The sequence below is a fragment of the Rhinopithecus roxellana genome, chromosome 2 (genome assembly GCF_007565055.1).
Source record: "Rhinopithecus roxellana isolate Shanxi Qingling chromosome 2, ASM756505v1, whole genome shotgun sequence".
NCBI lineage: Eukaryota > Metazoa > Chordata > Mammalia > Primates > Cercopithecidae > Rhinopithecus > Rhinopithecus roxellana.
Window position 1 is genome coordinate 159228732 of NC_044550.1, and position 14628 is coordinate 159243359.

At 32.3% G+C, this 14628-nt stretch overlaps 1 protein-coding gene across 15 annotated transcripts in view; it reads left to right on the forward strand.

The window, feature by feature from the left end:
* The window catches only part of LCORL (ligand dependent nuclear receptor corepressor like), a 182993-nt gene that overhangs the window by 138785 nt on the left and 29580 nt on the right, over positions 1-14628 (forward strand). For 8 of the 15 annotated variants that reach the window (XM_030922726.1, XM_030922740.1, XM_030922750.1 and 5 more), the window contains 2 exons: positions 1396-1489; positions 9344-14166. The exons of 2 other annotated variants lie outside the window; for them this stretch is intronic. In XM_030922726.1, the coding sequence (XP_030778586.1) occupies positions 1396-1489; positions 9344-14166 (4917 nt within the window). Of the gene's footprint in view, positions 1-1395; positions 1490-2812; positions 7146-9343; positions 14167-14628 lie in introns of those variants that run through there. 5 more of the 15 variants (XM_030922769.1, XM_010368011.2, XM_030922773.1 and 2 more) reach the window with 3 other exon arrangements.

The following is a 14628-nucleotide window of genomic DNA, read 5'->3' on the forward strand; positions in this document are numbered from 1 at the left end:
ACAGACTGTTCTTTCAGAAACGTTCTCCCATGTGTCTGCTTAGTTGGCGACCCTCACCTTATTCAGGGCCCTGTTCAAATCAAAGAAACCCGCACTGATAACACTGCATAAAACAGCAGCGCTCTCAGCCCCACCCTCATTACTCTATCAGCTTACTGTGTGTTATTCTCCAGAGTGGCACTATCATAATTGCTGGTGGTAGTGGTGCTGGTTGTGGGGGTGTATGAATTATCTCATTAGATCCTAAGCACTGTGACAATGACTGTGACTATGACAGTAGGTATGTGGTGTGACTTTTTTTTTTTTTTTTTTGATGCTCTTCTAGTGCCTAAAATAGTGCTTTGCACATAGTGAGCACTCAATGAATTATTGTCATAGTCTATATAGCAGGCTATAGATGGGATATTTTGTTTTATTTTTCATCTTTGTATCTGCCCAGGAACATACATATTTCATGGATTGATTATGGTTACAGTAAAACCCAGTTGAATTTTTTAAGCCCAGTTGAACTAATATATCTTTAACCATATATTTTAAATAATTTTTCTTATAGCTAAAACTTAGTTTTTTAGCTAACAATAAAAACATTCACAGAATTGTTTGCTGGGTTTTAAATTCATGGTTTATTTTTATGCTTTTTGATCCTGAAGCTTGCCAGATTAACAATAAGTCTGAATAATTGAATTTTTATTTATGTAAATGTTATATAGTAACTGCATTTTAATAACATCCATAGGCAGTTATTTTATAACATTATTTTTCTAAAGCTGCATTATCATAAGTTATGTCTTTAGTCGTAGACATAAGCACAGTATATTATGTAGGCAGTGATTTAACTATTTATAGTTCAATAATTTAAAAGAGTAAAATTTTACACTATGAGTTCTAGAAAATATATAGTTCTCATATATTCCTATACATACAGCCACAGTTTACCTTTTGCTAGTCCTAGTAAATGCTAATTATTCAATTCTCTTACTCATCATCACATTTTCTGTTCTCTCTGTTTTGTACAATTTATATCACTCCCACCTTCCCAAAGCATTATCTAGGCAGCTTTGAATGGAAAACAGTCATGAATGAGCAGTCAATGGCTATTCACTACAAAATGGTGGAGAGGTGACTAAAAGTTTATCTTAGACAAATTTTATATAATATATTTAGTTAGTTTCTTCATATCACCTGGCAATGCCAGCTCCTCCTCTGTTCTTTTTTTCCTATATAGTGCCTTCCCAGTCATATCCTGTTCCTAAACCTGTTTAAGATGAATAGGTAATGGCCACATATCAAATACTAGTGTTATGAATTAGTAGATCAACAAAATATGAAATATTAAAATGTAAGGATTGCCTATCTGTTGCAAATATAAAGTTTTTTCTCTTGCAAAAATTATAGGGGATGGAGTGTTAGATCTCTCTACAAAGAAAACCAGCATAAAATCTGAAGAGTCATCCATATGTGATCCTTCTTCTGAAAATTCAGTGGCTGGGTAAGCAATATCTAGGAAATATAATTTAATATTAATATAAAATTATCTCTGCAGAGAACTCTTAATACTATTCTGAGTAGTATTGACGTATATAGTTTTCCTCCAGAATTTTTGTCACTCATAAGTGTCTCTCTCATACCTTTCATTTGTCCTTTCTCTTTCTTTTTTATTCTTTCTGTTAAAGAAAAGTTATCAGAACAATCACCAAACTTTAGTTCATGTTACTAAAATGAACTACCAACTTAATCATAGAATACAAACTAAGAAGCAGGACGAGTAAGAGAATATTAAATTAAATACTCAGGAGACAATTTTAAGGGAAATATGTAATTTATTAATTTTTTAAAACAATGAACAAATTCTAAAAGCACTGTACTTACTAATTGTTAACGCTAGTTTATAGTGTTTAGATTTTCTTATTGCACTTTAGATGTGGTGGCAAACTACTTAAATATATCTAGCAATCACCACAAAAAGTCCTTTCATGTTTTGAAAAGTGTCATTAATCATTAAATAAATAATTAGTAGTGAAATGCTGTTCTGTTGGATTTTTGGGGTTTTTTTTTTACAACTTTTTTGCATCTTCCCATTAACTGCACAGGAAGCTTTTTTGTCACATTAAATCTTAGAGGTAGACTGTAATTTGTTTCAACTATGACTGTAGTAGTATTTGAGTCGTAAGGTATAGTAAGCTTTCTGTTTGAGAAACTTTGAAAATTACAGTGATACATTTGAAATAGAAGTGACATTGATAATATCTAAAATGAAATTATTCAAATATAACTTATCTACTTGTTTCAAGTTTTAAGTTCTTGTCTAGAGAAAAATTAGTCTTGTGGAAATATGGGATGTTTGTGTTTGGAAATATTCCTGCTGCTACAAATTTCCTTTAAAGGGGTTGACTCTTTTATTACTTGTTTAGCGGTAACGTCACGTTTGTACTAACAAAAACTCCTTTAGGATTTGGGTACTTTTTATAATGGAACTCTAATTGTACAAATAAAATTTATAAGTGTTGCTCTACAAGCATCTGTCAGAGGAATAGCAACATCATGAGAATATTTTTACAAATACTGAGTTAGGATTTTATGTTCTTGGAAGGTCTGCCCGTTGAGGCCACCGTATCATTGACACATTGTCCTACCAGGACTGTAGCGTTTGCTTTGATAAGGAGTAACTACTACATCTCACAGACTTAAAAGTGTCATAAGCAGTGATGTTACCTAAGCAAGGAGTATAATAAAGGAGTGGACCCTCCCCTTCCATAGCTGTGTGAGAGTCTCTCATGCATCAGTTTACCATCGTTTCATTCCATCCATCCAGGAGACTACACAGAAACAGAGAGGACTATGTGGAAAGAAGTGCTGAGTTTGCAGATGGTTTGCTCTCAAAAGCTTTGAAAGACATTCAGTCTGGAGCACTGGACATAAATAAAGCAGGCATACTTTATGGCATACCTCAAAAAACTTTACTTCTTCACTTAGAAGCCTTACCAGCAGGGAAGCCTGCATCTTTTAAAAACAAAACTCGAGATTTCCATGATAGTTATTCATATAAGGACAGTAAAGAAACTTGTGCAGTGCTGCAAAAAGTAGCCTTGTGGGCAAGAGCTCAAGCAGAGCGCACAGAAAAAAGTAAACTCAATCTACTTGAAACCTCAGAATTAAAATTCCCAACAGCTTCCACTTACCTCCATCAGCTAACTCTACAGAAAATGGTCACTCAGTTTAAAGAAAAAAATGAAAGCCTCCAATATGAAACTTCAAATCCTACTGTACAGTTAAAAATTCCTCAGCTACGAGTAAGTTCTGTCTCAAAATCACAACCTGATGGTTCTGGTCTGCTGGATGTTATGTATCAAGTTTCCAAAACCTCTTCAGTCCTAGAAGGATCAGCTCTCCAAAAACTGAAAAATATACTCCCTAAACAGAACAAAATAGAATGTTCTGGGCCTGTAACTCACTCAAGTGTTGACTCTTACTTTCTACATGGGGACCTCTCTCCTTTGTGTCTTAATTCTAAAAATGGAACAATTGATGGAACCTCTGAAAATACTGAAGATGGATTAGATCGAAAAGACAGTAAGCAGCCCAGGAAAAAACGTGGCCGCTATCGGCAATATGATCATGAAATAATGGAAGAAGCTATTGCAATGGTAATGAGTGGAAAAATGAGTGTTTCCAAAGCACAAGGAATTTATGGGGTACCTCACAGCACTTTAGAATACAAGGTAAAAGAAAGATCTGGAACACTGAAGACTCCTCCGAAGAAGAAACTACGATTACCAGACACTGGGTTATATAATATGACAGATTCAGGGACTGGCAGCTGCAAAAACAGCAGCAAGCCTGTGTAGATTACTTGTTAGGAAAATGTGTGTGTGTGTGTTTGCGTGTGTGTGTATGTGCACAGGTGTGTATTTGTGTGTCTATATACACACGTGGGAATTACAAATGCTCACTCTGACAGGAGACATGAAATTTTACAGTTCAAAAACCACTTACATGCCTTTTGAAAAAAAGTTTTATTCAGGGTTTTCACTGTGGACAGAATTATATAGTTGCTTACTTAATTCTGATAGTTTGTATTTAATCCTTGTATAAATAGGTGAAAAAGATTCAGGTTTTCTTTAGTAGTCAATAGCATAAAGCGTTGTGGGAAAACGAGTAATTGTCAAGTGAAACATTTTTATTGGTGAAAGACCATTCCAGCCATTCAGTTGAACCATCTTATAATGGAAATATGATATTAATAGTTTATGAACATTCTATACAACATACTTAACAGTTGTTGTATATATGTCAAACAACCAATCAAAGTTTAAATAGACAGCTATCTCCATACTAAGAAAAATTAATATATACAGTATTAGTACACTACAGTGCATTCTATGAAATACAAAATGCACTCAAGTGCATCCACCAGGAATAGAAAAGAAAACCTTAAAGGATATGTATAATGAAATTTAATATTTATCATTTAATAGTTGATTTAGCAAGAAGTTGGGGTTTATAAGGTATATACTTAAAAAAAACTGACACATAGTTAACCCCAGCAGCTATAGAACCCTTTAATATAAGATGGAGTACTAAGAACAAAAAATAATTTAAATTTAATTATTAAAATAATTTAGTTTTGTTTTTCATTTGAAAAATAAGCTAATGTGTAAGGTTAGAAAAGAAAGTTGGAATGCAACTTAGAGCATGTTTATAATGTGCACAGAAAAAGCTTGAGAATGATAATTTTGGTTTAAATGTGCTGGTTAGTTGATGTTATGACTACTTTAAATTTTAAGGATTGTGACACACTCCTACTATTGAAAAACCTCAGTGTAACTTTAATATATTTGCTGCTGTGACATTTCAAAACATTTTCAGTTTATCAAAATGAATTGCAGATTTCATTTTGGTGGGCGATACATTATCATTTTGCTAATAACCAAATTTGCAGTTTGTTCAGGGTCTTGAATAGATTTACAAATATTTAACACTGAAGCTGTTTTGAACTTTCAGTAATGTAAACTCTACTAATTGGGTAGTTAGAAGCTGGGCAGTGCATTTTAACTTTTACTAGACTCATAAGAGAGACTGGTCATTTTTACATAGCAGTTTTAAAATATGGGTCAAAGTATCCTTGTTGGATTTATGGAGTATGCAACTGTAGTGGTAAAATGTTATAAAGCATATGCCTTCATATAAAGAATAGGGATTTGCTTTATGTATTCAAAATTCTCTGAGTGCCCCCTTTCTCTGTTAAAATTCAGGTTCTGATCATTTTTCTAAGCCAGTTTTCCTAAGCCCAAAAGGAATACTTTTAGCTGAATTTAAAAAATAAGTGCACCTTGTCAAATACTTGTGTTTTTACACTTGTGTTTGTGTGTATTTAATAATCACATATACGTGTAATACTAAAGAGATTTCAGCTATTAAATTTTAAAACTGCTTACATGTTTAAAGAAACTGAAGAGTGAGAAACTACACAACCAAGCAGTTATTTGGTCTCTGAGATCGATACTGAACCCTCTTCAGCTATTAATGTTACCTGCACACTAGGGTATGAATCCTCTTTTTTTTTTCACCCCAAGAAAATATACATCATAGATTACAGAACAGCAGATGTCAGGGTCATCTTTCTTTTTAAAGAATTAAGCCATATTTTGTGAGGGCCAGAACTTGGATTATTTAGTATATTTCCCCCTTCCCCCAATGAAAAACAACGTTAAAGGTAAAGTACATATTTCAAAACAATTTTATTGACCTCTTTATACAGAATTTTACTTGGAAAACTTTGGGGGCTTTGAATGCATTACATAATATTTATATTGTATTGAGCTTTTTTATTCCTCACACTATATCTACATTAATAAATTGATTAAGAAGTTTATAGTAAAGGGAAACTTACAGAACACTTTTGTATCATTTAAAAGATGACCTGACCAAAAACTTTACAGGATTCATAAATCAGGGATCATTTTGCTATTGACTTCACAGTAATCAGTAGTTTTATAGGTAATATTATAGTTAATTTGCAGCATTTTAGTACTTGTATTATTTATTTTTGGTCAGAAATAGTAAATTAAAATATTTTTTGATAGTTTATAGGTAATAATCAACCCATAACTTTTAAAAGAAACAAAACATTTCTATTATTGAGTTAACATTTGATTATACAAACTAGGAAAGGCAGGGAAATTCCCCTTCTCCCCAGTGGTTCTATTAAGATGACCTTTATGTTAAACTTTCAAAGTACTTTATGAATTTAGTTACCAGTTACTATTTATTAATTGACAATTTTCTGAAAAATCCCATTTCAGCAGACTTAATGAAGGTGAAAGCAACCCTTATGTGCTTTCTACTTATTTGAATGTTCCTCAAGTATTTTATATTTAAAAAAAAAAAAAGAAGGAAAAGAAAAAACAGTGCCTCTGTTTTTAGAAAACTACTGCTCAGTAAAGTTGTTTAAACCATTTCTGGTAGCTAATGACAATTTTATATTAAATTGTATACTAACTTTAGTGAGACTGATTTTTTTAGTTGTTTACAGTACAAATACTTGTATTTGTTTTTTAATTGCAGTATTTCCATTGTCGCAGTAATTTAGTAAAACTCTGTGGCTGCCTTGATTTTGACAGATTTTGTTAATATAAACTGATTGTTAGGCAATTAGTTATATTTATGCATAAATCAATTGCACTATAATTCATGAATTATTTATTACAATATTTTCTAATGAATTCATGTATCTGTCTTGTGTTGTAAATGTACTGTAATTCTGTTCCTACTTTGTGTTGTTATATATCTAAATCTGATTGTATGAATTTTAATTGTTCAGTTAACGTGTTTCTAGGTTGTAATTTGTAGTAAAGCACTTCAATGCTTTTGCACTTAAATTTACAACACTGTTGGTGTGTGATTGATTTACTCATTCAGTAAAAGAAAAAAAGAAAAGAAAAGAAAAAACTGACTACACTGACTTCTTTGATTTACTTTAGGAAGCAGTTTTATTAAATATAGTATTCTAATTTACTTTTTCTGAAGAAATATTCCAACAAGTTTCTAATGGGCAAAATGGATAGTCACATACTAAAAATAGGCAGGATGTTTGGTTATAAATCAAACAGGAAAAGATTAGAAAACTTTAAAAGCAAAGGATCTACCAAAAAAATACAATTTTAGAACCTTATATAATCACCCGAGAATAATTCTAGACTGGATACTTACATGTGTGTTCAACTATTATTTACTCATTACTAGGTTTTTATTTAAGATCCTAACATGCGAGAAATATGGGGGGAAATGTTTGAAGCCAAATAAGCATATTGTGAAGTTCTATAATTTGAGATGTTAGTTTTCTGCTATCTGATACATAAGTTAGAACCTAATATCTGAATATCTAATTTATACGTTTATTAAGCTGTTCTTATAGCATTAGATGGGAATTACTGGCTACCACAGTATTTTTGAAATTCCATTATTAATAAACTGAATACGAAAACTCTAAAAGCTTTGCTTAGAATGTCAGAAAAGGGATATAAAAAGTGGTTTTGTAATTTTGTGAGTTTAATCAAGTTGATATTATAACATTGTTTCAGAATACTTAACACTAGTCATTAGTTTTGATTATTTATACCGCATACCTGGCTTTATTAACAAAAAAAGCCTTTGAGCATTTCAGGAAGAGTTATGAATGGTTATTAATCTTTAAAATACAACATATTTTTCCAAGAAGCATGTAAATTCTTTATTATGCCATAACATCACTTTAGAAACTGCTGAAGTGCATCTCTCACAACATTCTGGGTTTTCTTTTGCTTGTGTGAAAATTAGTCATTTTTAATTTGCTGGAAAAGAATATAATTAGATCGTAATCTTTGATAGTTATCATTTCTTCCTGCCCTTGCTCTCTACATATATTTTTTAAAACTATCTGATTGAATCCTGGGAGTCAATTGCATGATTTTACACTCCCAACCATGACAAAATTTATAAAAAATTATTTTCAAAAAGGAAAGGATACTGGGGTCATGTCCTATCCTCATCTGTCTAGAGGCAGCAGTGGACTTTAAAAGTTTTATTGTAATTTCATGTCTCTTCTCACTTTGTTTGATAGCTTCTTTATGTCAAATCACTAGTTTTAGTGAAACATTGGTTGAATCTAGTTATCTTTTTTCCAGAAAAGTTTTGATCACGTTTAAAATTTGCTTTCTTATTTTTGCTACTCAAATAACATAATTTTTATAAAATATAAGTGAAATATTACTTATCTCTGAAACAAGCTATATCAGTTTTAGGCAGCAAAATAAAAATATTCCACTTCCTGTTTTAAAATAAAAATTATAATTTTTAATATAGACGAGCATAAAAATTCTGTATTTAAACAAAAATACATTCTTCAATAGTAGTTCATAATCAGCATTATTCCAACCTTAAATAAAATTTCTAGAAATCAGGAACTATTAAAAACAACAAATGTAATAAACTGTAAGTGAAAGGCAATTTTCATGTACAGAGTTTGGTGATATGTTTAATTAAAACAGATACTTTTCTGAAACAGAACTCTTTAAATATATTTTATTCTTCCTGCTGCTGGTATTGGATTTAAAAAAAAATTTGTAGACTTCTATATTGGTTGATAAGCAAGCCCGGTTCTTAGTTAAAGTTAGATGTATATTAGTTTCTGTAGTGGGCCATTTTCCAGCATTTGAAACTTAATAATTAGGTAAGTAATGCCTTTAGCTTTTATGAAATTACTTTAGTATTTAACATCAATTAAAAATAGATTTTATTTTTAAATAGCTAACGCCTGCAGCTTAATCTTAGGAAAGACATTCTCTTATTTACATAAAATCTAAATCCCTTAATTTTCCTTGTGATTATGGGAAGCTTTTACTATTTTCACTGCCTTGGAAAAAATATTTATTTTAAATAAAGATGGTACTCCTGCATTTTATTTTCCTTATTTGCACTAATGTAGACTGATAATTATGTATCAGAATAATTTATAAAATGGCTACCTTATAAAAATTTAACTCCTTCTGAAGCACTTTCCATTAAATATTCTTAATACATTCAAAACATTAGACATTAATATATAAATGTAATCATATGTATAATCATCAGCTTTTATATTGCAAAAATAGGGCTTTGCTTTGACTTATACTTTGTTGTAGGAAATTAGTTATGAGTGCTTCATTAAATTTTTGCTAAACAATAATCAAAATGCCATTATTGCAGCTCTCTAGGAGTCAGGAGTCCAGCAATACCAAAATATCTTTTTTCGAACGCTGTTAAAATTATAACTCCTTGTAGTGGTATTTTTGCTGCAATTCATTTTTTGTTTGATTTTTATTTTTAGTTCAACTGTTGATGCAAAATCAGAGGAAGCTACTAAAATGGAAAAAAGAAAATCAGCATTAAGCAAAGTTTTGGAATCTTTGTGCATACATCACCAGCAACAAGTTTTGGCTATGTTGAAATTTCTAGTCCAAGAGCAGAATGCTGCTTCTCTTTGCTGTTGTAATACATCATGTGTTGTGTCTTCAGAATCTCAAAAGCCCTTAATCGAAGATAATTTATATGGTCTGTTCTATAGTTGTGAATATAGGCTGGCAGAAAAAGGTTGTTTACAAAACGAAAAACAAAGCCCTGGTTTAGAACCTCTGCCAGTCTGTATTAAAGATTTAAATTGTTTATCTTGCCAAACTGTAACTGTTGAACACATTAAGCCAGTAGTGAATAGAGGAATTGCAGACAGTTATAATTCTCACAGGTGCTGTTCTGGACTGTTACCAAACATTCACTCTACAAAATCAGCCTTTCGTAGTGCTCTTTTGTCAAAGGAAGTATGTGATCTTTCAGTCACTCTTAAAGATGCCTGTAGATCTCGAAGTCCCTCACCCCCACCATTATCACCTGTAGAAACTGAAGGATTTGAAAAATTGAAAGACGTCATCTCAGAGATTTCAGCCTTAGAAAATAACAAACTTGAAGCAAACATTAACCAGCCTCCATCTCTCACACCAGCAGAAATAAGCAGCAATAAGAGTGATCATGAAGATAAAATACTTAAAACTAAAAAATCCAGTAACTCTTACTCTTTACTCTCAAATGACAGCGATAATTCTGCTACAAATCATGAAAAAGGTGAAACTGCTGTAATTTTTCAAGATTTAATGGATCGCATTAATGAAAAACTAAAATCAATAGAAACCACGGATATGACAAGCCTTGTACAATTATCTAGCAGTGATTGTAATACATATAATGATTTAAAATTGGGAGATTTCATAACGTCTCTCTTGCATAATGCAAAAGCCAGTGATTATAGTTTTATGGAATTATTGAGTCAACATGATAAAAAGGTAGAAAATAAAATTATTCAGACAAGATTTCGAAAGCGTCAAGAAACTTTATTTGCAATGTGCAGCTCCTCTGATTCACCCATGTTTAGAAGGCAGTCTTTACAGATAAAAAGAGAACTTGCTAGTCTTGATGAAAATTTTACAAGAAAAAAATACACCGAGAAAAGTTCAAGGAAGTTGACACAAAACAATGATATATCTTCATCAGACAAAGGAGAATTCTATCATGACCAAGAGCCTTCTTTACAAAATTCTAAACGACTTCAAGATAAAAATGCTGAAACATCATTTTCACCAAATTATGCATTACAGTCACTGCAACTACCTCTTCATAGTTCAGAAACTAACTTGTCTTTTAATTCATTTTCAGAAAGCTTTAAAACAACTTCCCCTGAGAAAATGAGCATAAGAAAGCCACAGGAGAAATCTGCAGATGGAAAACAATTTTTGCAAAATCATAGGAAAAATCCAAAGTTAGGTAATACTCAAACTCTTTTGAGAAATGATGCTTCTGGACTTTTGAGCAGAACTAAACGAAATATTGTGCCTCCAGGGTGGTATTCTATATATGTAACAAATAATTATGTTTTTAAAAAATCCCCTAAAGCCAAAAAGGTATCCGAATCCACAACAAAAAACGATCCAGTGAAAAATATTCACATTGAAAGCTCACACAATATAGACCTAAACAAAATTGCAATGAATTCTAATTTACAAGTTGTTGTGAAGCGTTTGGAAGATACAATAAATATAGCCAAAAAATCCTGGAATAATCAGCCATTATCAGAAGGATGTAAAGCATCCAAGAAATTGATAGAAATTGATGGTAAAGATCAAAATGCTGACAGAAATATGACTCTTACTCTAAATAGAATGACATGCAAAGAACAGAGCTTATCAAAATCTGTGGTAGCATCCAGCAGTATTATCAAAAGTCATTGCATGCCTACAATGGATTTGAATAACAAAAGACTTGAAAATCTGAAAAAGTCAACTATTTTAGATATGGGTCGCTTGATTTCCAGTGTTGAAAATGGACCAGCAAAATATGAAGGTATTGAAAGTTCATCTGTTTCCAACTATTCTAGTCCTATCAAACTCATGTTTTTATCTGAGGTTAAAAGTAGTGAAGGAGTCAAATATACTTTAACTTCAGTTGGTACTTCCCATTCAAATGTCGTTCTCCCTTCTGAAAAACCTACAATCCATCATGTAACTGAAGAAAAAACAGAAACAAATGAGAATATCTCAAATGCGAACTCTGAAAATTATCACTCCAATCATTATGATACTGATACTCTTCAAAGAGAACTAAACAAATTCAGTCATGCAAAAGAAACTTCAGGATCCTCTGCAATGTTTATAGGTGATATAAATAGTGATAAGCCACAAGAAGAAACTAAGGACAATTCAAGCAGTGCTATTGATCCATCTTTTAAAAGAAAACCAGGTAGACCAAAAAAAATAGGTCCCCAAGTTGTGAGACAGATTAAGCGACCAATTGGAAGACCACCAAAGCCTAAAACTGATCAAACAGACATCACTGTTTGCCAGAATGAGCCCTTTAGCGCTGGAAGGAAAAGCCCAGAATCTCTCATCTCAGAAGTAAAAGAAGGTATTTATAAAAAGAGTATTACAGTAACTGTTATTTACGGAAGGTCAAGAAGAACTAAAAGGCATGTTTCTGAAGGAAGTGTAAACATAAGCAACCTTATGTCTTTAAACAATAATGCTGGGGATTTCCCAACTGAATATAATAGTCCCAGAAATATTAGTGAACACAAAATTAACTTGGGTGAAAGAGTAAGTGCTGTCGCAAGCTTGACTACTGAAAGTGAGATCTTGGGGTCTGGCTTTGAATATGTGAGACCCATCAAGAACAAATCTGTGATACCTCAGCCTTCCAAGAACATGATTCGACCAAATCAGAAGCCTTTGGCAATAAGTAGGAAGCCTGGTAGACCAGCAAAAGTGAAAATCTCTGGCATATCTGTGACTATTAATAGAACTTCACCTCAGGAAAGAGAAGTAAGTATTAGCAGCTGCTTGCCTCCTTTAGAACAGGAAAATACGTTAGGAAAAAATCTACCTGAAGAAAAGTATGACCAACAGTGCACTAAAATGGATAAAATAAGGCACACTGAAGCTGATATATTTAAAAATGGATCAAAAAGTATGATTGCTACTGTACCTTTGAGACATTCTATTAGGGACAGAAAACCATCTCTGCATTTCTTACATTCATTAGCATCTTCTAGCTCATTTATTTATAGAAATGCTCTGCTCCATAAATCATATAAACTGCATTTGCAGAAAAATAAAAGTCAGAAGGAAAAACATAGACAGTCAAAGATGAAAATAGCTTACAAAGATACCCCAAGAATCAGACTTTCACGGAATGCAAAAAAGTGTCTGGAAGATAATAAATTAGTACCTATTTCTGAAGTATCCTTGGATCCTATAATTTCATCAAACCCTTTGCTCAGGTGGTGGGCTACTTCTGCTTCAAATGATTCCTTATTAGAGGAATTAAACAATAGATTTGAGCAAATAACAAATGCTTGGGTGCAAGTAAGTGGTGATGAAGCTGAAAATTGTATTCATAAAAAAAGAGAACACATTGAAAATGATCATTTCAAAGTAGCAAGCCCTTTGGAAACTTGTCTTTTAGAACTTGAAGTTTCACCTGTAAAAATGCTTTTTCAGAAAAAGTATGATTTGAATGAACTCTGTACTTGGTTTATGCAAACAACAGAAACACAGTCTCTTTCACTAGTTAGAAAAGCAAATGCCCGAAACCCTTTGGAAGTAATAAATACCAGGGGAATCAAATTAGGGACCAAATATTCTGACTTTAATGCCAGCCCCTTCAGAAAGCACTTTAAAAAATTTGCACTCTCTTCTCCTTCAAAATCAGCAGAGAAGTTGCATATACTGCATAAAGTGGCTAACTCTCCACTCTTAAATGTGAAAAGTAATTTAGCAATAGCTAGATTAAAAAGGACTGAGTTTAAGAGGTTGCATCATGAAAGGTGGAAAAGAGAGGGAAAGCTGCACAACCACGGAACAGTTGACTGGAACTCTAAAAGAAGAAACTTAGGATTTTTCTGCCAGAACCAATTTTTAAATAAGACTGAGGGAGAAACAAAGGCTGACATCCCACTCCAAGGAAAAAGCATAGTAGATAATCAGTGTGTTTTGCCACCTGAGATCAGGGGTGACTTGCAGCAGAGGGTAGTAATGCCTGACTTCAAAATACGTGCTAGTTTCGAGAATAAATTTAAGTCAGAAGCAAAAGAGAATGGAACAAATTGCAGCCAAAAAGACTTTCAAAAGGGACCAAGACTAGAAAATGTGTGTCCTAATAGTTGGAGGTCAAAAACCTTAAAAGACTGTAGAATATTTTTAAGGAAGCTCAACTGTCTTGAACACAGAAATACTTTAAAGCTAAATACAATCATTTACTCTCCTGAATCTACTGACAATGGAAATACTCATCAAACTCATATGGAAGAATCAAAGCGCTTTACTTTAAGATCTCATTCTGCTAGGCAAAATTCTTTTAAAAAGCAATCTAAAGAAATAGAAAATGCTAAAGCAAATAATCCTTCAGCTAATGAATTTGCTGACCATCTTGGCAATCGTAAATTAAGCAAATGTATTAACTTTGACAAGAATCCTGATAGTTTTGAAGTTCTTAGCAATTTGAACAAAAGAAAAAGACCACCATGGAAGACCACAGAAGTGTCAACAAAAAGACATAAACGACAGTCATGCAACAGTGGACAAATGGCAAACTATTTTTCCAAATCCCTAGGTAAGTTCTTCTCTATGTAATTTTGAAGTTTCATTGTAGGTGCCTTCAGTACAGTATAACAGGTAGAAAAGGAACAGCTGATTCAGTTTTAATTAGTTTCCAAAAGATTTGGACAACCTCATTTCTTGGCACCTAGTATGAAACTCATGAAATTAGGTGCTGCTAAATGTATCAGTGTGCTTCCCCACCTCTTAATATGTCCAGGATTTCACACAAATAAAAATATATATAGTAGAGACATAGAAATCATCTTTAAAATAAATTATTTTAGTAATGTAGGTGTTATCTTCTTTTGCATTTGGTTGATCTAATAAAATCAGTAAGCAGTTTGACAGACAAATATAACCAAGTAACTAACTAAAAATTAAGTACCACACTATAGTAAATATTACTCACTTGAGAAATCAATAACAACTTTGAGACCATGTTTTAAAAAAAGTAAAGACTACCTGTTAAATTGAT